We start from the raw sequence: 25805 nt of genomic DNA, 5'->3' as shown, positions 1-25805 counted from the left end.
GAGGTGCAGCCGGCGCTGAGCGCGGCAGGCGCGGGAGCTGGCGCTGGAGCCGGAGCGGCGGCGGCGGCGGCGGCGGCGGCATTCACGGGGCGGCGGCGGCGGCGGCGGCGCGGGCTCCGGCAAGGGCTCGGGCTCCGGCATGGTGCAATCCGGCCTCGTCCCGGGAGAGCGGGGCCCGCGTGCGGGGCCGGCGCCGGGGGAGCGGCGGCAGCGACGGTGGCGGTGGTGGCTGCAGGCGCAGGCAGGCGGCAGGTGCTAGAAGCAGAGCTGGGCGAGGTGTGTGCCCGCTGGGCTCGGGGGCCGCCGCTTCCTCGCCGCCCTCCTCTCCCCCTCCCTTCGGGCTTCCCAGCGCGTCCAGTCCTCTGCCTTCGCGCCCCGGCCCATGGCGCCCCGCGGCTGAGCCGGCGCCGCCAGGGACCCCTCCCGCGGGCCTCCCCGGGGCGCGCAGATCCCGGAGCCGCCCACCCACCCTCCGCGGAGCCTCCCTCCCCTGCTCGCCCGAGCCGGGCGGGACCATGGCTGCGAAGCTGCGAGCGCATCAGGTGGACGTGGACCCGGACTTCGCGCCGCAGAGCCGGCCGCGCTCCTGTACCTGGCCCCTGCCGCAGCCCGACTTGGTCGGCGACGAGGACGGAGCGCTGGGTTCAGGGGTGGCTGAGGGCGCCGAGGACTGCGGGCCGGAGCGCCGGGCCACGGCCCCGCCGATGGCCCCAGCGCCGCCGCTGGGCGCGGAGGTCGGACCGCTGCGGAAAGCGAAGAGCTCCCGGCGGAACGCGTGGGGGAACCTGTCCTACGCCGACCTCATCACCAAAGCCATCGAGAGCGCCCCGGACAAGCGACTCACGCTCTCGCAGATCTACGACTGGATGGTCCGCTACGTGCCCTACTTCAAGGATAAAGGCGACAGCAACAGCTCGGCTGGCTGGAAGGTGGGGGCGTCTCTCTGGGGAGGGGGGCTGAGGTCTTCCTTCGGCTGGGGCTTCCAGGGGCTGCTAGATGCGTCCAGACTCCCGGCGGGCGGCCTGGAGGGAGCCCCCCCGCCCCCCGGGACACCGCCAGGGGTCCCAGAGTGTGTGTCCAGGGCGTGAGGCCAGCCGGCGGACAGGCGGGGGCGTGCTGGGAGCAGCCTCGTGCATGCTCTGGATGTGGGGTGGGAGGTCTCGCGGGGTGACAAGGGACGGCCACTTTGAGGCGTCCCTGAGGGACACCCTCACCCCAGTCCTTGGGCAGAAGGACCCCTTCTCAGGCCTCTGACACCGGGGAGCCCCTTCTTGCCCCCGCGAGTTTGCTTTGTGTTCCTCTTGTTTCCCTCTCCGGCAGAGCGCCTCCTTAAAGAGCCCAGATAATGCCTTGGGGCCAGTGGCTGCTCTCTTCCCAAACCTGCCCTCCCTGGAGCTGGCCTCAGGGTGAGGAATGCGACCCTAGGCTCCCAGGTCTTTCTGTGGTGCCAGGAGTTCACCCTAGGGCACCAGTCAGCCTGGGGTGGGGAACGGGTCAGGTGACCTGAGATCTGAGTTCTCGGCAGGGCAGCTGCTGTCCCCCCTTGCCTGGATCAGCATGGTGGGCTGGTGATGACCCCTGCTGGTACGAGGGCCAGGTAATGAGGCGGGGAGGCTGTCTCTGCCCACCCCAGGCTGCCTGTCTTCCACTTCCCTGACTCTCTGAGCCCAGATGCATTTGGGGGCGGGGCAGGGGCAGGGGCACCCCAGGGAGGCCTCAGTATCAACCAGTGGAAAGGGGGGAGCCATCTTGGGAGAGGACAGGGGCTTGACTGGATTGTGGCCTCCAGACCCTCCTCTGGGCAACTTGTTGGGGAATGGGGAGAGTGGATGCTTTTGAGGGAGAGGAGGTGGGTGGGGGGCACGCCAGGGAGCTGTCAGGCTCCCTGGTGCCTGAGGGGGGGGGGCAGGTGTCCCTGCCAGCCAGGCATGCCTAAATGGAGGGAAGGGGCTGTGGTTGCTGGTGGCTGGAGACAGGAGCAGGGAAGGAGGTGTGCCAGGGGAGGAGGAGAGGCTTGTGGACATGGGTAGCTGGAGATGCCCAGTGGCTGCATGGTAGGACCCACAGAGCTCTGACCTGGGAGCCCATGGCTTTCAGACTTGGTGCAGACAGCTTGTCTGTCTTGCTCTGTCCGCTACTGGGTGTACTGGGTGGGGGCGCAGGCCAGAGGAGGAGACCTGAGCCCCCCCTCCACCCTCCCTCCAGTCCCCTTGGGCTCCGCCCCCAGCGGAATACTTACTCCTCCCCAGTGAGTCCTGCCCTTGTGCACTGCTCCCCCCTTTGGCTTCTTCCTGTAGATGCGGTCCCTGTCGTCAAGGGCACAGAGTTCAGCCGCCTCTTCCAGGGAGCCTTCCCGAACCCTGTTCAGCCAGCTCCGGACTCCCCCTTCTCTGGCCTCTCCCTGCCTGTCATGGATCTTGGTCTTTTGCATCCTGTCTCATTTCCCTTCCCCACCCTCTTTGGAAGACAGTGGCACGCAGTGTCGGAGCAATCTCTCTGCCCACAGCATGGAGCGTAGAGCCTGGCTCCACGAGCTACCAGTGCGTGTCTGGTGAAATAGTGAAGAAATGGGTGGATGGTGCAGAGGGTGCTGAGGCCAGGGAGGGCACTGTGAGCTAGAATAAGCCAGGAGGGCTTCCTGCAGGAGGCGGAGCGCCAACTGGGCTTGATAGACTAGCGATGAAAGGGGGAGATGCTGAGAGGGACCCTGGGGCTGGAAGCTGGGAGAGACCTGCAGGTCCCTGAGGGTCTCAGGGCCAGGCCTCCAGCCCTCTCCTCTGCGCTCCCTGAGGTAGAGTTTACGTCACCAGTTACAGAGCCAGGCGCTGAGGCAGCGAGTGGAGGCGTGCACTGCCCGAGGTCACACAGTCACTTGCTGGGGAAGCTGGATTCCAGTCCAGGTGTGTCCCCTCCAAGGTCCAGAGAATTGTGTCCTGCTGGCACTGGGTGTGGACACTGACAGCTTTCAAACAGGGGCAGGTCTGGATCCTAGAATGTGATGGAGAAGGAACATGGCGATAAATTAGTGCCACGCTTTCATTTCTCAGACTGTGAGACTGAGGCCCCGGGAGGGAATGGGACTTTCTCAGGCCATCCCTGAGCGGCAGGCCCTGGCTGATGGCCGAGGTCTCCCGCATGCCCTCTGGATGCGGTTTCCACTGCACCACGCGGCTGAGGACACGCTGGTCCTCCCCGCGCCTGGGCTCAGGAAGGCTTGTCCTGGACTGGGGCATTGGCGAGGGAGCCTCAGGCTTGGGCTCCTGACCTGGGCCCTGGCAGAGACCCCGAGGCAGCGGAGGTGGGGGGGCTGTTCAGAGAGGCCCCTGGCCTTTCCCCTCTTCGCATCCCCTCAGTGGCTGTCCTACCCCGCCCCCACCCAGCTCCCCAGGAAACCTCTCCCCTTTCGTTCTTGCCCCTCCTGCTGCCTGTTCCCCGACTCCCAGTCAGTCCCTCCAGGGACCTGGTGGCGCGGCCATCCCCAGCTCCCCAGCCACCCTCTGGGGAGCAGAGCTTGTGGTCCACCTCAGGTGCCAGGGCTGGGGCCAGGGACGCATTGTTCCTTCCTCCCTCCCCTCCGCCACGTAAGGATGGCACTTGAATCCCTGGGGTGTACCAAACCCTGTTAGATGGAGTGGGGGGACCAAAGGGGAAGGCGCTGGACCTGCCTTCAGGATGCATCAGGGCTCAGCCAGTTCCACACCCGAGCCCTATGTTTTTCCACAGGCAAGAAGGGCTGGGAGTGGGGGGCTGGGGAAAGGGGGGAGATCCCCTGGGGAGCCAGACAGACCCTCACAGAGAAGGTGGCACTTGATGTGGGCTGCCTTCACCAGGGGGTAGGTGGAATTGGGGAGGAAGTCCTCCAGGGGCTACTGACTGCGTAGGCAAAGGCAAGGAGGTGGAATTGCATACATTGGGCCTGGGAGCTGGTTGGGTGTGCCAGGCTGGAACCAAGGGCCTCTGGGGATGGCAGGCCCGTGGCATGGGAAAGGCTAAGTGCGCCAGATCGGGAAGGGCCCTGTGCTGGGCCTTCGCCCTGTGGGCCCACCCGTGATGTGGGAGGAGAGTCCGGAGATGCTGCAGAGGGACTGGAGGAAAAGCAAGACCACAGCAGGTGCAGGGCACCCAGCGGACTGGAGCCTGAAGGGAAGCTGCACTGGGTGCTGGGAACTCCATCAAAGAGGCAGGTGGTTGCCATCAGGGCGGGGGTTCTCCAGGCCTGGGCCGAGGCCCCCTCCCTCTGCAGCCTCCGGGTACTGCGGGCATCCCATATCCAGGGAGGGCCTCCCGCTTCCTCTCGGATGCTCCAGCCCCACCTTTCCTGGCACTGGACTCCTCCGGGAAGCCTTCCAGGCTGCTCTGAGTCTCGCTCCTCCTTCCACCTAGCGCCCCTGGAGTTGTTCTGCCTGCTTTTGTGCTTCCTGGCTGCCCCGCCCCCCAGCTCCCAGACCAGGACCGGGACCAGGGGCCTCCCATTCCTGGCCCCAGGCCTGGTGGGGGAGGAGCCCAGTGGACGGGGACTTCCCTTCTCCCTCAGGGTCTGGAGCAGCTCGACTGGTGCAGGGTGGGATTAGGAGGGGTGGGTCCCCAACCCCCCATCCGGCCCAGGCCGGCTCCGAAGTCCTGGGTGGGGAGGGGGCTGGAAGGAAGGGCCGATCTGAGAGGCCAGGAGGGGGTCCTGCCGCTGCCGCCGCTGAGCAGTGGGTGTGCGCGGCGCAGGGGCTCCCCCTTCTCCCCTCAAGCCTGCTTCAGCACGGCTCCCTCCTCCTCCTTTGTCCTCTGGGGATCCCCAGCCCTGAGGGCTGGTGGGGGTGCGAGAGGAGGCGGTGTGAGCCCGGGGTGGGGGGTGCCCTCACCCCCCGCACTGCACGAGCAGGGGGGCTGGCAGCTGCCCGCCTCCTGGGCACGAGCCCGTGCCAGCCGCTCCTGGCACAGTTGCTGGCACGCCCGGCAGACTCCCACGGCCACCTGCTCACACCCACCCACGAGCGCTGGCGCGCGGCGGCCCTTCCGGCTTCCCGGGCCTCCCGGTCCCCGCCGCCGCCCCCCAGCCCGGCCCGGGCCTCGGCTGGCCCCTCGCTCTGCCAGCCTGGTGGCCCCGCCGGGCGCCCTCCCCAGCGACCACTTCGGGAGCGCCGGAGGCAGGGCCGCCGGGAGGCCCCTGGGGTAGCTGGGCCTCTGCGGGGCGAAGGAGGGGACCGGGAGGCCGGCAGACAGACCGACAGACAGGGCGAGGGCCCCGCCTGCCACCTGGCGCCGCTCCAGCGGGACGATGGCGGGCAGCGCCGTGCCAGGCGGTAATTGCAGACAGACTAATTTAAAGAGATGAGACGGTTATTTTTAACTCCTGTTAAGGTAATGAACGGCGCGGGCGGGGTGGGGGGTGCCGGGTTCGAAAGTTCAGTACCCCAGCCCCCACTTTCTGCGGGCTGGGCCCGCTCTCCGTGCGCCCCGAGGACGCCCGCTGCTGGACCCAGAGGGGCTCTGCCAGAGCCGGGGAGGGGCCCGGAGCAGCCCAGCGCGGCTTCCCCTCAGATCCTGGCCACCCTCCTTGCACGTGGGTTTGAGCATCCCGTCTGCGCCTGGAGAAGGCGCTTGTCCTAGGGTCACCTCCCTAAGAAGCGGCAGACCTGGGACGGAACCCCCTGCTTTTCCCGGCAACTTGAGCCTTTGCTGTGCCATTGAGGCTGAGGAGGAGGACTTGGAAGGGGTGTGGGCTTGTTTCTTGCTGTCGACCTTCTCCCGTGTTTTGAGTGGCGGCTGGTGGTGGCCCCTACATGGGGTCCTGCGGGCGATGGAAGCCCCTGTGTCTGTGTCTCAGGATGGTTCGGGGCATGGTCACTGGGAGCCTCTGGGACATGGGTGCAGCAGCCAGAGCAGGGGGAGCCCCCTCGTCACCTCCCTGTCTCCCTTACCTTGCGGCTGACTCCTCAGCACCCCCTTCTCTTTGCAGCCTGTGGCCTGCCTCCCAGGTCGGGGGTGGGTACCTGAGAAACAGGTAGACACTGGTGCCCACTCCTTCCAGCTCCAAGTCTGACTTCGGGTCTCCGGGAGAGGCAGGGAGTCAGGGCGTCCCCCGCTTGCTTCCAGGCCTCCTTCCCAGATGAGCCCTCTCTCATTCGCTCCTGAGCTTGCAGCCCCTGGGTCTGCTCTTTCAAGTGCCGGACAGACCTCCAGGTTGTTGGGACGCCTTTCTTCTCCCCGGCAGTGGCCCGTCTCTCTGGAGCATCACTCGGGGTGTCCTGGTTCAGCTCTTTGGGGCCACTTGGAGCTGTGGGGACGGGAGTGGGTGAGGGGTGGACACATCACCTGTAGGGGAACCTGATCTGGCCTGTGTGAGCTGGCACAAAACCTTCTCCCGTTCTGGTCGTCGCTCTCATCTGTGTCCAAAGGGCCTCAACCTCCTCCGTCTCTGGTCCTTTCGGGGATGTGACTGGTAAACCCTCTGGTTCTGTGAGCCACGAGGTGTTCGTCCTGAGACCCTGGGACCCATCACAGAGTACTGATGGGGCTTCATGTGACTGCTGGTGTGGGTGGACTTGAACTGAGGACTCCTTCTTGGGCTGCCTGTCCTGCCCTGGCAGTACTCAGGTGACAGACATACCCTGGGCACATGGCAGGGAGTGCTCGTGGCAGGCCCAGCTGGCCCCCAGAGCAGACAGAAGGGGGTGCAGGGTCTTGGGTGGGCCTTGGCTGAGGCTCTGGGGCCTGGGTAGGGTGCTCAGGGGGACAGCTGGATCTGGAGTACCCCCCTTCCTCCTGGCACCCTGGTTACCATGGAAACCAACTCCTGTTTGGGAGGGTTTGGCTGTTTGCTGCCTCTCCCCACCCCCCAACCCATATGTGGAGGTGGGAGGGGGCCAGGTGGTGTGTGGGGGAGGGGCCTCCCACACCCTCCCCCCAGGGCCTCCCTCTTTGCAGAGAAACCTTTCTGGTCTCTGAGGGGGGCAGGGTGCCTCTTGTGGGAAGGGGAACAAGAATTAAGAGAATTAACGCCTGAGTGCCAGGCAGTCAGTTGGGTAATTCACACAAATTCTCTCATTTTATCCACCCTGAGTCCTGCCAGGTGTGTGTTCATAGCCCCATTTTGCAGTTGAGGAAATGGAGGCCCAGAAAGATGAGGTCACTTGGCCAAGGCCGCGCAGCGGAACCAAGGCTGAGCCTGGATTGAGATGCAGACCTGTCTGTTTCTACCATGTTTCACGCATCCCAGTGCCAGTGCGGTGTCAGCCCGCACCCCGGCCAGCCCTCCAGCCCCAGGGCTCACTCGCGCTCGCTCCAGAACCCTTCCGAGCTCTCAGTTCCCCCTGGGAGCCAACCGAGCCTAAACTGTGCTGCCTGGACCCCTGGGCTCTCTGCTAGCCTTGTCCAGGCCCGGCCCCCTCTCCCACTGCCCCTGCTGCCTCTGATCCCAGGCAGCCTCGCAATGCCACCTTTACACCTGACCCTGGAGTTCTCACCCCAAACCACTGCCATTGTCACATGCTCACTGAGGCTGCCGTGCGCTCTCACGGCCTGATCCCTGGGGACACCTCTCAGAAACTAGACGGGGAATTGGGTAGCTTGAACAAAACCCTACCTCCTAGGCGATTCTGGAATCCAGTGTGTCTTTCTGAGCATCCAGCCTTAAAACCCTTGGTTGTTGGTAGCCCTGGCCCATGATCAGTATCCCCTGGACAGAGCTTTTAGGCGTTAAGGTCACCCGTCCCCGTCTCAGACCCTCTGTAGCAGACAGAGGGTGGGCTTGGGAATCTGTATTTTAACAAGTGTCTCTGATGGTGGATCGGATCCTGCTCTGATGCCTTAGATGGTAGCTCGTCTGTTCCCACTTCCCAGTCCCATCTCCTGCTCCCGGGGTGGGCCAGCTTCTCCTCCAAGCAGGCGGTGCAGGTTAAGCCCATCCTCTTCCTCGTGCTCCTTGAGTCCTCCAGGGCCCTGGGCCCCGAGCAGTCAGCTCCAAGGGACCGCACCCATCCCCCACCTAGCACACACGCCCACCCCTCCTTGTCTGATGTGTGTGCCACCGAGAGCCTTTGGCTGCAGGAGGGAGGAGACACCTGGCTGTGTGTCCTCGGCAGGGGCCCCTCTGGAGCTGGACCATCAGGAAGCAGAAAGTCGCAGTCCCTGCTGTCTGCTAGCTCCCCGTCTGGCGGGGGAGGCAGGAACTCGTGTGCAGCGCGGTGCTGTTTTTAACAGCACGCAGTGCTGGGGCCTTGGCGTGACATTCAAGGGGCCACGTGGCCCCTGTCAACCTCTTCGGCCACATCACTCAGCCCGCCTGTCTCCTGACCCTTTGCTTTAGGCACGTGGAACTCTCCCGTCTGGGATTCAGTCACCACTCGCCAGGGCAGGCGTGCTTTCACGCGCATAGCAAACCCTGAAGCCCCCTGTCGCTCCTGTCCCCAGTTCGCAGATGAGCAAAGCGAGGCTGAGAGAAGCACAGTGGCCCGTACAGGCTCCCCTGGAGGTGACGGAAATGAAACTCCCCTGAGCGACGTCCTCCCCAGCCCAGTGATCGAGGCCGGGCTGGGCCGGCCCCCATCCCCCCCCCCCGCCCCCATCCGTGTCTCTTGGATTGCCCTTGGAGTTTGCCCCTGTGGCTTCCAGCCTGGGGGCGGCTCCGGGAGCCCTGGCTCTCTTTCTCAAACCCAGAGCTCCCGACGGGAGGGAGCTGACATCCCCCCTCCATCTGCAGGCCCGAGGGCCAGCGGCCTCTTCCTCCAGGGGCTTTAATCCAGGCCTGCACCCACGGACACCGACGTGCAGCGCTCCTCAGAGGAGTAGAACTGGCTCCCCGCCCTTGAAATGCCTGCAGGTCCAGCTGGGGAGACGAGATGGGACTCCCAAGTGTGATTCAGGGCAGAAACTGTGCAGGGCCTGTCGAGACGGACGGCCAGGCAATGAGCTGGGGGTCTTCGGAGGTGAGCGAGGAGGACCAGGCCGTGGAGTCAAACCTTCAGGATGCTTTAGGAGCCCCACAGGGTCCTGCTATGTTGGTCAGAGCCCAGCAGGACTTGGGGCTGGATGGCGAGTGGCCTTGAATGCCATGCCAAGGAGCCGGCACTCCAAGTATGGGGGTGAGGAATGATATGGGCAGAAAGAATGTCCTGGAGGGATTGCAGGGGGATGGAGAGACTGGCCCAGGTGCCCAGGGCGGGCCTGATGCTGGGATCCAGGGGAGATGATGAGCCTGAGAGAGGGTGGAGGCCCCAGGTTTCCAAGATGCCAGGCACTACCCTTCGGTGCCCTGAAGATCTCAGAGGTGAGACAGTGTGGCCGTGGCTAGGGGTCTGGAGGCAGGCGGGAAGGAGCAGCCCTAGCTCCGCCACTCACCGTCTGCGTGGCCTTTTGGGCAACTGAGCCTCTGTTTCCTCTTCTGCAAAATGGACTAATAACACGGGACTTGTGTCCAAGCTTCGTCGTGAGAATTAACATGTGGGAAGAGTCGCGTGTAAAGGCCCCGGTGAAACCTTAGCAAATATCATTCCTGCCCTTCGTTGCTCTGGGAAAGGACAACGATACCTCCCGGGTGCTGTGCAGGGTGGGGGCCCCTGGGTCCGGATCCCTGAGAGACGGCGACTTGTGCGTGTATGCGCGGGGGTGGGGGGGTGGCTTCTTCTCGTGGCTCCCTTTCTGTCCCCGAGGTGTCAGATCATCAGGATATGAAGCTTTGACCTGCGCTTCGGCTGACCCACTACTCTGGCCTGCAGAGCCTCCCCCATGGCCTTGCAAGCAGGCAGGTTTTAGGCACCGGATTGTCGCAGGAGAGGGCAGTGATTTACTCAAGGTCACCCTTGAGCCCAGGGCCACCTGCCCTTGGACGCCGGCTCCCCTTTGCCCCCCGGCAGGCTGTGGGACCTTGGGCATGGCCCTTCCCTCTCTGGCTCTCAGTCCCGTCCGTAGGCTCTGCGTGCCCCTCCCCCAGCCCTCGGAGGAGCTGGGAAGCCTCCTCCACCCTCCCGTCCCCTCCCCCTGTCCTCAGCTGGCCTTGCCTCCTTTTGTAACCTGAGCTGGGGCCGTGGGGGGAAGGGGCTTGCCCTCTGCCAGAGGCACCTGCCAGCGGAGCAGATGTGAGGGGGATGGAGGCCCCCTCCCCCCGGGGATGGCCTGCTTCAGCCCGGCCGGCCGGGGCTGGGGCAGCCAGTGCTCGGCACACCCAGCCCTGGCCTCTGGCCTCTGCCCCGCCAGAGCTTTACCCTGAGCGCTTGTTCATTTTTCAGCCAACATTCGTGCTCCAACATGCCCTGCCAGGACCTCTCCGGCTCCAGGAGAAGACAGATGGCAGAGCAGGGCTGGTGCTCCGGTCTGGGTGGGCTGCCCTGGGCTCTTGGAGCCCCCTCAGCATGGGGACAGAGGGCCAAGGGCAGCCCCGGGGAGCGAGGCCAGTGTCTGTGCGGGTGGCCATGCCCCTGGGAGAGCAGATGGTTCTCTTGGCACCGTGCCCACTCGTCCCCTCCCCTCCCCCCCAGGAGCCAGCCTGCAGGGCTGGGGCACAGCTGCTGAGGCCTCCCCAGAGCCAGGCCCAGGGCAGGGCTGGGTGAGGTCACCGCAGCTGCTCCCAGGGCCTGGGGCAGGGGCGTGGGGAGGTGCTGCCTGCAGAGGGAGGGAGGGGGCTCGGACGGAGGAGACGCTGGGAGAGGCCTGAACGGCTTGGCGTTCAGGGGTCCACTTTCATCCGGGGAGAGGGAGGGCCGAGTCTGTGGAAAGAGCTGCTGAGCCAGTGTGGACAGCTCCTGGCGCCCCCTCCCCAGGCCTGGCCTAGGCTCCTCTCCAGGGCCCTGGGTGTGAATTCCTGCCCCGCCGTTTCCGCCCCTTGGACAGGTCAGTTTGTCTCTTGAAGCCTCAGTTTCCCCTCTGCAAAATCAGGATAATAAACCAACTCAGAGGGTTGTATGAGATGCTCGGTACCATTCAGCTGTTGAGCGCCGTGCGTGGCACGTGGTGAGTGCTCTGTGAACGGCCTTTCCTGCCTCGCTTTGCTGAAGTCTCCCGGGAAAGCCAGGGAAAAGTAAGGGTAGCAGAGGCAGCAGGAACTGGGGGGAAACTCAGAGGGAGGAGGCCTAGGCCTGGAGCTCCGGCCTGAGGTTTTCCTGAACCAAAGCCACACAGAGTTGCTAGGACGGAGCGGTTCGTGGCTGCCGAGCGTTCCAGCCCATGTGCTGACTTACCGTGAACCAAAGAGTGGCCCCGCCGAATTCAGACCAGGGAGGCCAACCCCCCCCCCCCAGTGATATTCCAAGTTGCAGGTAGGTTTTTGCGGTAGCAGTGAGATGGGTGCATCCATCTGTGAGGCTTGCAGCGGGGCCAGGAGGATGCCGCAGAGGTAGCCTGGATGGAGCCGCAGGAACCAGGAGGGCAGAGAAAGGGGGAAGGGCGCAAGGAACAGCATGTGCGAAGGCATGGAGGTATGAGACATCCAGGGTGTCTGGAATCCCAGGCGGGCGTCAGGGAATGGGGGTCATGAGGCCTGAGAGCATCAGAGGAGCCTTGACTGTGGGTCTGGAGTTGGACCCAAGCCCTGGGGCGATGAGGAGCTGTGGGCTTTTGAGTAGGTGTGAGCTGGGACTTCTGCTGCTGGTTGGTCTGCTGAGCCGGTTGGATGTTTGGACTCAGTTGTCTCTGGGGTGGAGAGTGGGGGATGCCAGGGCCTGTCCTTTGACCTCATGTCTTGCTTCGGACATTTGGTTCCTCCTGGCTCTGACTGCCCACTTCTGGTCCCAAGCCCACTCACCCATCAACGTCTGTGGTCCCGATGCCCCCACCTGCCCTTCTTTTTTTTTTTTTTTTTTTTCCCGCCTTTCTCTTTTAGGGCCGCACCCATGGCATAGGGAATTTCCCAGGCTAGGGGTCGAATCAGAGCTGCAGCCGCGGCCCACACCACAGCCACAGCAACGTGGGATCCAAGCTGCGTCTTTGACCCATACCACAGCTCACGGCAGCGCCGGATCCTGAACCCACTGAGCTAAGCCAGGGATGGAACCTACGTCCTCATGGATGCTAGTCGGGTCTGTTAACTGCTGAGCCGCGAAGGCCGCTTCCCTCACCTCCCTTCTGCCCTCCTTCGCTGCACACCCAGTGCCAACACATGGCCTCAGGGCCCCGAGGCCATGCAGATCACCCCTTCTGCCAGGAAGCCTGTCTGGACTGAGCATCCCAGGCAGCAGAGCAAGTGACCCCTCATCTCCTGAGTCTGTGGCTCTGTCTGAGCCAGGTCTGTTCCTGGGCCAGAGTGAGGTGGGGAGCAAGGGGGGTGACAGGGGCTGCTCCTGGGACTCAGTAAGATTCTTCACATGGGGGTTCTCGTCCTGTTCCCAGCCCCGCCCCCTGCCCCCTGGAGGCCCAAGGTCGCATGGCTGAAGTTGGGATTCCATCGCTAGCCCTCGACCCTTCTTCATGCAGGAAGGGAGGAAATGGGAGCCTCGGCGGAGGTGGGGGGGGGGGGGAGTCCGAGCGCACACACGGCCCCACAGGTGAGCTCTGCTCAGGGAGGCACTGAAGGGGGAGCTGACCCCCATCCCCGTTGTGTAGGTGGGGTGAGCTTCCTGAGGGAGGGGCTGGGCTGATCCTGGGACAGGGATGGAACCTGGGGAGGCATTCACACCTGGCTTAGGGCTGGTTGGCTGGACCCAAGACCCAGGGCTGAACTGGGGGGGCCCTGGGACCCCCGAGGTGCTGGGGAGGCCCGGAGGTAGCACCGGGCTTGTAGAGGGTGGGAAGCACAAGACTTGGGGCTCCTGTCTCCAGTGAAAGCCAGGAAGCCTGCGCTTAGAACCACGTGCAAGTGCAGGGCGGGCCACTGAGGTGTGCGGCCGGGCGGTGTTCCCCGCCACGCTGGGAGCAGCCCTGGGACCCAGCCCTGGCTCCATCACGTCCGGCTTGGCAGCCTCAGGAGTCATTCAAGCCACCTGAGCCTCAGTTCCTGCCGCTTTGGGAAACAGCATTACCTACACAAAGCATGGTTTTTAGGGTTCAAAGAAGAAACGTATCTAAAGAACCTAGCTGAGGTCTGGCACGTGGTAGGTGGTGCCCTTCGCCTGACTGAGTCTTTGAGCACGTGCCAGTGGTGTGCGAGAGCTGCCTTGCACTGGCTCGTGAGAGCTGATCATGTGCACGCCTCTCCCAGTTCTGCACTCAGTGACATCTCGCTGCCAGCTCAAAATTGGCTACGATGGGGAGTACCCATGCCACAGAAATCAGCAAATGCTACGAATCGAATCAAGTGGGGTTTCTTCCCCCGCTGGAGAGCTGGAGGAAATCCATCCCGTGGGCCTCTGACCCTCAAGGGGCCCAACGGGAGGCGGGACAGTCGTGGAGCGCCCGCTGTGCCAAGCGACCCAGCACTCCCAGTCCACGGGTCCTGGGGGGCCTGGGAAGACTGTATGTGGTCATAGCGCCAGGGAGCCCTCCCTAGGCAGAGGACGGCACATGGTGGGACCCCTCTCTCCCCACACCTCCCTCTCCCCTCCCCCAGCCCCAGCCCTGCGAGCTGGCGGGCTCCGGCTGGAGACGTAAGATTGGATGAGGTTGAGCTATCAGAGGACGACGCTGTGCTGGGAGGCGAAATGAGGTTGTGCCGGAAGATAAACGAGGCTGTACTGTCAGGGAATGAGGTGGTACTTGGAGGCAAGGTGAGGCTGCATTATTAGATAAATGAGGTTGTACCATCAGGGGATGAAGTGCACTTGTAGCCGAGATGCCGCCCTGCTGCCTCAGTCGGGTTGCACCGTCAGAGAACACAGCCCCGTCACAGGAAGGAGAGCGCCTCCGCCTCGGAGGATAAATGAGGGGCCCGTCAGGTGAAAGGCGTGCAGTCAGCAAATGAGGTTGTACTTGCTGGATAAATGGGGCTGGGGTGCTGGATAAATGGGGTCGTGCTGTCAGATGAATGCATTACTGCTCGCGGGCGAAGGGTGTCCTGGGAATAGATGAGGGTGCCCGTTGGATAGATGAGCTGCCACCACCACAGGGCTCGGACCCCGTCCACGAGCGAGGCACTGTCGGCGGGGACGAGGGGGTTCTGTTCCCGCGGGGGCTGCCGGAGTGTCTTCCGGCCCAGGCGGTACGGGCTGTGCGAGGCCTTGGCCGCAGCAAGCCCTGGGTTTCCCGAGTCTGTGTGGGCGACAGGAGCAAGCAGGGTAGGGGTCCTGGGGGGCAGCTGCCTTGCTGGCCCTGGGAGCCCTTCCTGCTCTCTCAGAGACGCCTTCCTCCCCTCTCTGCTGCCTTCTGTGGCTCTGACTGCCCCAGGCTTTCTCCACCCGAGGCCCATCAGCCCAGTTTGGAGAAGCCGCTGTTGTGAGCCAGCCACTCTGCCAGTCTCATGAATTTCCCCTGCAACACAATGCCACTCCCCTTTGCTCTCATTCATTCACTCAACAAACATCAAACATTTGTGAGATGTCTAACATATACCTAAGCCACGGGGTACAGTTTAAAAAAAAAAAAAAAGGATAAACATCCCTCATGAAACTTACATTCTAATATACGGGAAACCAGACAGTAAATAAAAACAGAATGTAAAGTTGAGAGTGGTTGAGAAAAAGCACGAATTGCTGTAGACAAATTCCAAGCAGGGGAGGGGGGCTAAGAAGTGGCGAGGCAGAGGAGGACTTGTGACAAGGGTGGGCAGGATGGGTCTCGTCGCACAGGTGACATCTGAACAGCGCCTTGAAAGAGAAGAGAGGCGGACGTGGGTATCTGGGTGAACCGTGTTGCCCCGAGACAGGCCCCAAGGTAGGATGAGGATGGTGCCGCACAGGTTCCTGGCAGGTGTGGGCAGCGGGAGGGAGGGAGGAGTCTGGGAGGTCGCGAGGGGCCCGTGGGCTACGGCCCGGCCTTTGTTCTTTGAGCGAGATGGGGCATCGCGGGCTTCTGGGCAGGACTGGACGTGATCCAGGCTACTCACAGCTCACTCTGCCTGGCAGAGGGTGGAAGGAGGTAGCTGTCTGGAGAAACGGAGGTTCAAAGCGACCCGCTCCAGGGTTGCACTGTCTGTGGGTGTCAGAGCCAAGACTGGGAGCCTGATCCAACACCAGAGCCCACGCCCTTTGTCCTGCACCCGGCTCCTCTCCCTGGCGGCGGAGGGCCCAGGGGGCTGGCCTGCCTCGCCCAGGACCCGAGGGAGAGCAGGATGGGCGCGGTCCTCTGAGGCCCCGAAGCAGGGAGGTCCCCCCTCCCCTGGGAACCGGCCCCAGGCCTCATGGAAGTGTGGGAGGTGTGAGGCCCCAGAAACCGGGCCCAGCTTGGGCACCAGGGGCGCCTGGGCATGCCGAGGCCGTGGCTGTGGTGGCGGGTTGCTAGGCGACTCTCAGAGGGAGCCCTGGTTACTGCTGCCTGGCAGAGGCGTCTCCCTCCACTCCCTCACCTCCTCCGTGGCCTCTGGCCTCCCGGGAGTCCTCGTGGGCGAGTTGCGATCAGTGCTTTTGCCACCAGATCTGGGCCAGGAGCTCTGATGGATGCCAGGTGGCGGGGCCCTGAGGAGCCAGAATGGGCTTCCCCCCCTGGGGCACAGCCCTGGGCACACCTAGTGAAGCGCCCAGCTCAGCAGCCCAAGGCCTAGGTCCTTGCCCAGCTCGGGGCCACCTCCCTGGGTGACCCTGGGCTCGGCACCCTTCCAGGCCTCAACCGCGCATCCATCTGGCCTGCACATCCCTCCCGAGGGCCTCGTTTTCTGAGACAGTGCAGGGAGGGTGCTGAGCAGCCAGGGCCTCAGGCACCCCTGCCCCATCCCCCATGGCTTGAGTGTGGAACTCCCAAATTTTGGGTTAGATTCCATTTACTAAAAGTTCCACTACTTAAAAAAAAAAAAATTTGAAAATCTCTGGACTGAATGAGTCCAAGAGCTTTTCACTGTCAAACTGAAAAGCTCCCTATAGAGCGGGGGCGGGGGCCATCTCAGCGGGTCTGTGGGGAGGGAGGCTGAGGCCCAGAGAGGAGGGGGACTGGCCCCAGGACAGGTTTGCAGGAGAAGGAGGACCACCAAGCGAGGGCTCAGGAGGCCTGGGCTCGAATCCTAGCTCTGCCTCCAGGTCCTGGGTGACCTGGGGCAAGGCCTTTCTTCTCTCTGGGGTCCACCCAACCTTGACTTCAGCCTGGAGCACTGGGGTACCTGGCCGGGCAGGGAACAGAGCGAGGAAGGGTACAGACTCGCTTAGGCCTGGAACGTGTGTTCTGGCGGATAATCTAAAACATTTTTATTGATATTCAGAAAGTTTGGAAGTATTATGAAGTACAGTGCAAAGATGCCCTTGAATTCTAAAGAGGGGGCGTTCCCGTCGTGGCGCAGTGGAAACAATCCAACTAGGAACCATGAGGTCGCGGGTTCGATCCCTGGCCTCGATTGGTGGGTTAAGGATCCGGCGTTGCCATGAGCTGTGGTGTAGGTTGCAGACAAGGCCCGGATCCTGCATTGCTGTGGCTGTGGTGTAGGCCGGCGGCTACAGCTCCGATTCGACCCCTAGCCTGGGAACCTCCATGTGCCGTGGGTGTGGCCCTAAAAAAAAAAAAAAAAAAAAAAAATTCTAAAAAGGAAGCACAAGACTTATAGGGAATTTGGGCTTTTAATGGGCCCCCAGCTTCCCATGCTGCAGGCTTCTAGGGTTGGTTGCATCATGGAAAGTTTGAAAAACAGTGGAAGACTGGTTTCCGACGGTTCTGTGGACTTTCCCGGACTCGTTCTCTCTCCCATGGTGGAATGTGAGGGTCCTTTAGACGCTGAGCGAGACGAACCTGAAATCAATGCCTGGCTCTGTCAAGGGATCCCGGCAACTTACTTCACCTCTCTGAGCCTCAGGCGCCCCATCCCGAGATGGGGCTCCCAGTCCCTGAGCTGCATGGAGACAGGGAGAAGGAGCACGTGAGGTCACGCAGTCCTCACACCCGGGGCTGAGCTGGCAGGTGCTCGGGAGGTGCATGTGTTTAGTGAGGTCCTTCCTCCTCCGTCCCCCAAACACTCAGAACCAGCCTGGCACAGGGTGACACCGATAAAGAGGTGCTGCCTGACTGACCGCCAGCTGGAGGAGCTGGCAGGTGGAGCCTCTGGTGAGGCAGAGAGTCCCCGAGGAGAAAAGAACTGGGGCCCCTGAGGCCCCTGAACACAGGTGTGGGGGAGGGGCTGGGGAGCCAGGTGCGGGGGTGGGAAAGGGGGGCATCTGCTCCGGGGCCTCCCTGGGGGTCCAGCTCCCCTCCTCTCTGGGCCCCAGGAGAAGCCAGGCAGGGCCACGCTGGGAGGGGCCTTGGCGCCCCAACCGTTGTCTCCCAAGAGCAGAAAGTGCCAGAGATAGGGAGCCTGGGGCCCTGAAGAGTCAGGTGAGTACCTGGAGCTGGGAGTGAGGGGTGGGAAGGTACCCCGGGCAGCAGGGAGGGCCCCCCTCCTTCTGGCGCCTGGCGAGGAGGCGGCAGAAGGGAGAGCCCACAGGGATCAGAGGTTCTGGCGAGTTGAGAGCAGGTCCGTGAGCCAGGCAGACCTGGAGTGGTACCTGGCATTGCCGCCTGTGGGACCGTGGGCAAGTTACATCATGCCTCTGGGCCTCCATTCCCCGGTACACGAGACGGGATAATGCCAGCTCCCCAGAGCTGTTCGTGCCCAGCACAGGTGGTACACTCAGGGCCTGGCGTTAGGGAGGTAGGGCCGCAGCAGGTCTGTTGGGGGATCTAAGATGCGAGGATTTCTGGCCAGCGCGAGGGGCTGAAGCAACATTTGTGAGCACCTGGCATGTTCGCCAAACACTTACCCACACACCTTAGCTCCGGTAATGATCTCACAGCCTCCTGAGCTGGTTCCTGGATGTCACCCATTCTTTTTTTCAGAGTAGTTTACTGAGGCCCGGGCTCCTGGAGAGTGAGTCAACAGCCACGGTCACGTAAGCTAGGTGGCTGGAAAGAGCCAGGCATCCTGCCCAAAGCACAGCAGTGCCTAAGCCAGGAGGTCAAGGCCACCAGGAGGGAGGCCCCAGAGGTGGGCGTGGCGGGCCCTGCAGAAGTTCTGCTCCTCCGGTTCCCGTGGGGCGCTAGTCTGTGGAGCCATGGACTCCCTGCCTTCCTCTGTCCCCAGGACAGGCCTGGCAAAAGCAGGCAGTGATAGGAGGCACAGCAGAAATTCAGAGGAGGGTGTGTACGGGTGTGGAAGTACCAGGGACGCAGAAGGGCTGAGTGGCCTCGGGTGTAGGCCGCTTCACTTCTCGGAGCCTTTGTCTTCTTATCTGTAAATGGGCGTGATGCCACCTGATTTGTGGGGATTTTGTAAAGGTTCCACCAGGAAGGGGCTTTAGGGCAGAGGGACTCCGCTTTAGGTGGGTGGGGAGGAGAGGGAGGGCTGCCACCCAAAGGGGGGCTGAGCTGGGCTGACCTGAAGGTGCCAGCCCAGAGCGCTTTAGGTGGGTGGGGAGGAGAGGGAGGGCTGCCACCCAAAGGGGGGCTGAGCTGGGCTGACCTGAAGGTGCCAGCCCAGAGCAGAGGTGGGGTCGGAGGTGTCCATGGCTAATGGATGTGCTTTGAGGGGCTTGCTGGGTTCCAAGGCCTCTGTGGGGTTCACAGAGAAGTTGGAGGAAAGTCTGGACCTCTCCCCACCTTGGGGGCCCCCAGCCTATTTGGCTTTCCCGGGCCAGGCCCTCCCAGCAAAGGGTTAACAGCCTTCTCTACCTGCAGTTGCATTTTAAAGACACGAAATTAAAGCAGGTAATTTATTCTCCCCACACACGAAAGAGCAATTAGTTCTAAACAGGGCTTAATCAGTCACCGCGAGATTGATTTCTGGAGCCCTGGGTTTTCGGGCTCCTGGCGCCATGCCAGGCTGGGGGGGGGGGGATAAATGAGCCGCGGCGGCATGAGCCCTTACATAATCTGTTGGGGGGCCCTGGCAGCCTGGCTAGCTAGCCGCGGGCGGGGCTTGGCTGAGGCGGGGAGGGGGTCTTGCTCCCCCACTGCAGGCCCCCGAGCTCCGGCCCCACCCTCCAGACCCCGCGGCGGGGGGTGGGTAGGGGGAGGGCCGGAGAGCCGCTGGGGCAGAGCGGTTCCTGGGAGAGGACCGGGACTCCTAGACCGGCAGCCCTGGAACTTACACCTGCCCTCCCGCCCCCTCCGCCTTCCGTCTTCCCTGCTTGCTCCCCTTCCTTCCGCCTTTCGGCTCGTCTCTCCTGGCCTTGTCCTCTCGCCTCTTTTCTCCCGCTCCTAACCCCCCCCCCCACCCCCGACCCCCTGTGCTTGTCTCTGGCCACAGAACTCCATCCGGCACAACCTGTCTCTGCACACCCGGTTCATCCGCGTGCAGAACGAGGGCACAGGCAAGAGCTCGTGGTGGATGCTGAACCCCGAGGGCGGCAAGACGGGCAAGACCCCGCGGCGCAGGGCGGTCTCCATGGACAACGGGGCCAAGTTCCTGCGCATCAAGGGCAAGGCGAGCAAGAAGAAGCAGCTGCAGGCACCCGAGCGGAGCCCCGACGCCAGCCCCCCGGGCGCGCCCGCCCCGGGGCCCATGCCCGCCGCGGCCAAGTGGGCCACCAGCCCGGCCTCACACGCCAGCGACGACTACGAGGCGTGGGCCGACTTCCGCGGCGGCGGCGGCGGGCGACCCCTGCTCGCCGAGGCGGCCGAACTGGAGGACGACGAGGCCCTGGAGGCCCTGGCGCCGTCCTCGCCGCTCATGTACCCGAGCCCGGCGAGCGCGCTGTCGCCCGCGCTGGGGGCCCGCTGCCCGGGGGAGCTGCCGCGCCTGGCCGAGCTGGGCGGCCCGCTGGGCCTGCCCGAGGCGCTGCTGGACGCCTCGCAGGACACGTACGGGCCGCGGGCCCGCGCCGCGACGCCGGCCTACTTCGGCGGCTGCAAGGGCGGCGCCTACGGCGGCGGCGCGGGCGGAGGCTTCGGGCCGCCGGCGCTGGGCGCCCTGCGCCGCCTGCCCATGCAAACCATCCAGGAGAACAAGCAGGCCAGCTTCGCGCCGGCCGCCGCGCCTTTCCGCCCGGGGGCGCTGCCCGCGCTGCTGCCGCCGCCGCCGCCGCCGCCCGCGCCCAGGCCCGGGCCCGGGCCCGCGCCGCTGCTGGGCGCCCCCGGGGAGCTGGCGCTGGCGGCCGCGGCCTACCCCGGCAAGGGGGCGGCCGCGTACGCGCCCGCGGCGCCCTCGCGCAGTGCCTTAGCCCACCCCATCAGCCTTCTGACGCTGCCCGGAGAGGCGGGCGCGCCGGGCCTGGCGCCGCCGGGCCACGCGGCCGTCTTCGGGGGCCCCCCCGGCGGCCTCCTGCTGGACGCGCTGCCCGGGCCGTACGCGGCCGCCGCCGCCGGGCCGCTGGGCGCCGCGCCCGACCGCTTCCCGGCCGACCTGGACCTCGACATGTTCAGCGGGAGCCTCGAGTGCGACGTCGAGTCCATCATCCTCAACGACTTCATGGACAGCGACGAAATGGACTTCAACTTCGACTCGGCCCTGCCGCCGCCGCCGCCCGGCCTGGCCGGGGCCCCGCCCCCCAACCAGAGCTGGGTGCCGGGCTGAGGGCGCGCCCCGGGTGCCCTGTCCCGTCCCCCAGGGGCTGCTGTCTTCCCATCCTGACCCCGGGCCCCGCTCCCACTCCCGCGCCGTGGGGGCACCCAGGAGCAGCCCCAGCCCAGCTAAGACAGCCAGCCCTCCGAGGAAGCTGGGCGCTGGAGAAGTGGAGGAGAGGGGGCTGGGGCGCCCCACCGGTCCTGCCCAGACCCCCCCGCCCCGCCCCGCCCCGCCCCGCGACCCGCTCCCCCTCCTCCCAAGGGAAGGAGGCTGGGAGTAGAGGCTGGATCCCGGGCGGGGGAGGAGTGGGGAGGAGTGAGGTGGGCCACGCTGGTCTGGTCGGGGAAGCCACCGGGGCAGGGGGCGGCTCAGAATCTTCGGTTTCGTTTGCCAGGCCCTCGTGTGGCCAAGCGCCCACCCCAGACTCGGATCTGAGTCCCAGCTGACACTTCACCCGCCCCAAGCCAGGAACCCCCTCCGGAAAACACCCACACCCACCCATAGGCCCTTCGCCCTGAACTGTCCCGCTTCAGCCCCGACCTCCGCCCCCACGGTTCAGGCCCTCCTACCCCCTCCTTGCTGGCCCGAGTTTCTCCCCTCCCGCGTGGAAGCCCATCTCCCTTCCCGCCCCTCCCCATGTCCCAGTACTGGTCGCAGCTTCTCCAGGGGGCCCCAGCTCTCTGGATCCACCCCTCAACCCGACACCCCTTTCTCTGTGCCAGTCCTGGCTCCTCTCTCCCATATTTATAAGTGTCCGGTCGGGGCGGGCTGTGGGCGCGGCGCCCTGGCGCATTTCGTAGGCAGTGTACCGTGGCCGTGCCGTCAGCGTGTGCGTGTGCGTGTGTGCCGTGTCGAGGCCGTGTAGAGTGCATTGTACAGCATATTTTCATGAATAAAATTGTTTTAAATATTTCCCGCGCCTTGGGCTAGCAGGGGGAGCTGCGGCCGAAGAGGGTAATCGGCAGAGATCCTGGAGGCGGGGGGCCCTGTGCCTGAGCCCACTGCGGGCATCCACTGGTGCCCTCCTGCTCCACATACATTGGTTAAGCGCCTGCTGCGTTCTGGACGCGGGAGATAGGCCCTCGTGGAGCTCTGCACCTGCTTCTGTGAACACGTGCGTGCAGGAGGTGTCTGGCCCGTGGAGGAATTCTGTCCGGAATAAGCGCCAGAGTTGGGAGAGAAGGCCCAGCTGTGTACTGAGGACATGTTGTGCCCGGTCCTATATTAGGTATGACTTTTGTTACCACTGCACAGATGAGACAGCAGGGTCAGAGAGGGAGAGTGACTGGGGAAGGCGGGCTGGAGGGGTGGCAAGGAGGCTTTTGCAGGCGCACAGACCTCTTTCTGAATCCGTCCCCTGCCGTTTCCCAGCTGTGTGTCCTTTTGCGCAAGTGTTCAGCCTCCGTAACCTTGTTTTCCTGGTCTAAGCCACGGGATGGAAGCCGGATCGCGTGGATTTCTCGTGAACATGGGTGAGAAAAGATGTGTAAAGTGGCTGCACGGGTCCTGTGCCCACTAATCCATCCATTCATCGTGGGAAGGGTTAGTGAGCTCCTGCTGTGTACCCGTTCTCTGACCAAGCACTGGGCTGCTGCCGCAGAGAGGTTCACAGGCTCGGTCTGGGCGCCCAAGGGACTTAGAGGCGCGGAGGGACGTGGATGAGTGAATGGACGAGTTCAGATCAGAAGGGTAGTGAGGAGGAAGCAACGGGCTCTAGTGGGAAGGACACGCCGCGCCCGTCCTGGTCCTGAGGGTCAGGGGAGATGCCTGAAGGGGTGGGGTCTCAGCTCGGCCTTGAAGGGTGACTTGGCCTTGGGAAGGGAGGCATTCAGAGGGAAAGGCACGATCAGAGATCCAGAGTCAAGAGATGATGGTTTCCAGAGTGTTCCCATCGTGGCGCAGCAGTAAGGAACCCAGCTAGCATCCTCGAGGATTTGGGTTCGATCCCTGGCCTTGCTCAGTGGGTTAAAGGCTCTAGCTCACAGTGTTGCTGTGAGCTGTGGTGTAGGTGGACAGCCACAGCTCCAATTCGACTCCTGGCCCAGGAACTTCCACCTGGCACGGGTGTGGACTTAAGAAGCAAAAAAAAAAAAAAAAATATCATGGGTTCCAGAACAAAAAGTTTAACATGGCTAAAGGTCAGAGGTGGAACGATGGCCAGTGACGGGGAGGCAAGGGGCCAGAAGGAGCAACAGTGGGAGAGGGTCAGTGGGAGAGGACCAGAGATGCCACTGGTGACTCAGAGCTGGAGGGAAAGGATGAATTCACATCTATCTAGGCTGTAGAGTCACTGAGACTTGGTTGTGGGCTGAACATGGGGAATGGGGAGGAGGAAGGAGCAAATGATGCCTGATTTGGGTGCGCGGGCAGACAGGGCCATTCCCTTGGATGGGGAACTTGGAGGTAGAAGGAGCCCTGGGGAAGACGGTGTGCTCAGCTTCAGACAGGCTCAATCTGAGGTATGTCCTATGTATGGGGCCCCTGGAGATTTGGGAGGGCTGTTCAGGGCATATGGACCACGTGACTGGCCTTCCCCGGCACTGGGCAGCATGGTGGCCCAGAGATGTCCAGCTGGACAGTGGGGTCCGTAGCCCTCAAAGGTGCCTGGGCTGCAGAGGGAGGGCAGAGCAGCAAGTGCACAGAAGTTGTCATGGGGGGTGTTGGGAGTGGCGCAGAATGGGAAGAGCAGGCGACCCAGATCTGCTCAGAGCACCTCAGCCCACCTTGGCCCAGGAAGAGGAATGCACTGGCTGAGAGGGAACAGCTGCAGGGAGAGGGGGGAGACCCGGACCCTGGGCTCCGGTCTGTGAAAAGGGTGCGGCCCTAGAAAGGAATGCCTGGTCCTCCCAGCTCTGAGAGCCTCGCTTTCTTGGTCTGGAAGGTGGAGCAGTAGCACCTGTCTCAGATTTGTTTTGAGGAGCAAATAAGATTGGAATTAATCTCTGAGGTCATGACCCTGGCAAGGGGCAAAGCCGGGGTTCCTGCCCGAAGGGGCAGCTCCAACACCCAGGCTGTCCTGCGGGCCCCACTGCGTCTGGGGACGTGGCCATGAGCAGAGGAGCAAAGGACATCAGAGCCAGCAGGACCTGGGCCTGTCCTGGGCTCAGCTGGGGAGCAAGACCTCACTGTGGGTGTGGTAGGTGCCTGGCTGGGTCAGAACCACAGAGATGGACTCTCCCGCAGGCCTGATGCCCCAGCCCCACCCACAACCAGACTCTGGGCCAGCCCAGCTGGATCTGGGCTCCATGTGGGCTGCAAAGCTGCCCCCACCCTAGGCTGGCAGAGGGTGGGCTTCTGGTGTGCGTGTGCTGGTCTGTGTGTGTCCATGTAGCCGCATATGCATCTGTCCGTGTGAGCCCGTGTGTGTGTGTGTGTGTGTGTGTGTGTGCGTGCATATATGTGTGTGTGTGTGTGTGTGTGTGTGTGCATGTGCGTGCTGGGAAGGGGCAACCCGGGTGGTTTGGGGTCTCCCTGTCTGAGTGTACATATGCCTGAGCATATGTGTGTGTGTGTGAGTGTGTGTGTGTGTGTGTGTGTGCGCGTGCGTGCTGGGAGGGGGCAACCCGGGTGATGTTTGGGGTCTCCCTGAGTGTACATATGCCTGAGCATGTTTGCGCGTGTGTGTGTATGTGCTGGGAGGGGGCAACCCGGGTGATGTTTGGGGTCTCCCTGTCTGAGTGTACATATGCCTGAGCATGTGCGTGCGTGCGTGCGTGAGCGTGTGTGTGGGGGGGAGGTGATGAGAGTGACAGTGTTTCCATCTCCGAGTGTGCCCACATGCGCCTCGGGCTGTGAAGACCATGCCTGTGTGAGCTGTGTGCCCAGCACACCTCCCTCCCTGGGTGTGTCTGCCTGGTTTGGCACATACCTCTCTCCAGGGGGACGAGAGCTGGTGTCCCCCTGCCAGGGGCGTCTTCTGGCCGTTGTCAGAGGGACACTCCCAGCCCTGGGATGGGCCAGACTCTTGCGCAGGGAGCAGGGGGGCCGCCTCCGAGGGACGGCTGAGCTCTGCCTGGCTCAGGTCGATGGTCCTTCCAGAGACAGCTCGGTCCTGCTGGGCCCCATCAGGAGAGAGGGGGCTACACCCCTGCAGCTGGGGTTCCCCCACTGGCCCTTCCCCGCCAGCCTTGGAGCCCAGCAGACGCGCCCTCCTCCATGCCCACTCCCTGGGAGGCGTCTGACACATGATTTATTCATAAAAAGCCATTATTTGTGCCAACGAAGAACTGAGCTGCTCGCTTTTTAAGTGCTGATAATGCTCTCGGCCGCCCTACCCCCTCCCCCGCCCTCCCCTCCTGCCTTTTCTCACCTCTCTTCTTCTCTCTCCTCCTTGGGACTTCCCGTCTTGTCTCCTCCTTCCCTTTCCAGCCCCTTCCGCTCCTGCTCTGCAGCCCTGTCTGGTTCTCCTCACACCTCCTCGTCTCCAATTCCTCCCTCTCCTCCCCTCTCCCCAGAGGCGCCTCTTCCCCAGCCCACGCTCCACGATTTGGGGAGAGAGGCAGGGTCACGGGAGCCTCAGACTCATTCGCTCCCAGACTGGGGAGGGTCTGAACCAGCCCCGAAGCCCAGTGCAGCCCCGCAAGCTTGGGCCCTGACCTCTTCAGGACCAGGCAAAGGCCGAGAGGAAGGGGAGCAGGCCGAGCGAGGCTGGGCGGCCTTCGGAGGCTGTCAGGTCAGCTCCGCCTTGTTAACACCAGCCTCCCAGACATTTGATCTAAAGCAAAATAATGTACTTGCTATGCAAATGCAGGTTCAAGGGGAGCCCCCCAGCCCCCTCCCCCACGGACAGACGATGGAGTCCCCAGTATTTAGGTGGTGCCCGGAGAGGCTGGCTGCAAGGAGGGCACGTGGGGCCCGTCACAGAGCCCCGCAGAGCAGAGGAAGCAGCAGAATGAGTATCCTAGCTGTGAGCGGGGTTCTTGGAAGCAGACAGCACAGATCCATCCACACGTGCGTGAGCCCTCATGCCTGCACGTGCACGCATGCACGCGCGCGCGCACACACACACACACCTACTCCCGCAGACGAAGAGTCATTCCTCCCCTGAGCACCTGCCGTGGGGCTGACGCTCTTTCCCCGTTCAGAGGCCTCATGCTTCATTCATTCATTCACTGCATAAACTTTGCTTTCAACCCGCTCTGTGCCAACCGTGGTGCTGGGCACGGGGTGGGGGGGCAGGCATGAACATGATTGGGCCATGGGGGTGGGGACGGCAGCCTTGGGCTGGGGGTGAGGCCTCCAGCAGGCAAGGGGTTAAGTCATTTGGCATCCAGAGCTGGAGCCATTAGGCCTCCTAATTATGAAATTATCGAGGTCCTCAGGTGACTGCTAATTTCAC

General features: G+C 63.5%; 1 protein-coding gene and 1 long non-coding RNA gene across 7 annotated transcripts; one reads left to right on the top strand and one right to left on the bottom strand.

The window, feature by feature from the left end:
* On the top strand, positions 1 to 21379 carry FOXO6 (forkhead box O6). Of its 3 annotated transcripts, XM_084965498.1 has the most exons (3): positions 1 to 929; positions 2298 to 2540; positions 19211 to 21379. In XM_084965498.1, the coding sequence occupies exons 1-3, from the start codon at positions 516 to 518 to the stop codon at positions 20474 to 20476; spliced, it is 1923 nt and encodes a 640-aa protein (XP_084821624.1). In that variant the 5' UTR covers positions 1 to 515; the 3' UTR covers positions 20477 to 21379. The 3 variants fall into 3 exon arrangements, with proteins under 3 accessions (XP_084821624.1, XP_020952601.2, XP_084821626.1); XM_021096942.2 differs by lacking the exon at positions 2298 to 2540; XM_084965500.1 differs by lacking the exons at positions 1 to 929; positions 2298 to 2540 and adding an exon at positions 2557 to 5352.
* On the bottom strand, positions 9627 to 24807 carry LOC146403046 (uncharacterized). 4 transcript variants are annotated; one of them, XR_014808586.1, is made up of 4 exons: positions 24777 to 24807; positions 21806 to 24518; positions 17727 to 17826; positions 9627 to 16722 (listed from the first exon to the last, which is right to left on the bottom strand). It is a non-coding gene; the product is annotated as an uncharacterized LOC146403046 (long non-coding RNA). The 4 variants fall into 4 exon arrangements; XR_014808589.1 differs by lacking the exons at positions 9627 to 16722; positions 17727 to 17826 and adding an exon at positions 21351 to 21713; XR_014808587.1 differs by lacking the exons at positions 9627 to 16722; positions 17727 to 17826 and adding an exon at positions 21351 to 21686.
* Between the last annotated feature and the right edge of the window lie 998 nt (positions 24808 to 25805).

This window comes from Sus scrofa, chromosome 6, assembly GCF_054392235.1.
Source record: "Sus scrofa isolate SSC_HxYL_T2T_F1_AM1 chromosome 6, Sscrofa_HxYL_maternal_Yorkshire_Landrace_v2.0, whole genome shotgun sequence".
NCBI lineage: Eukaryota > Metazoa > Chordata > Mammalia > Artiodactyla > Suidae > Sus > Sus scrofa.
Note: the sequence above shows the minus strand (reverse complement) of the source record. Positions and strands in the feature narration are given on the sequence as shown.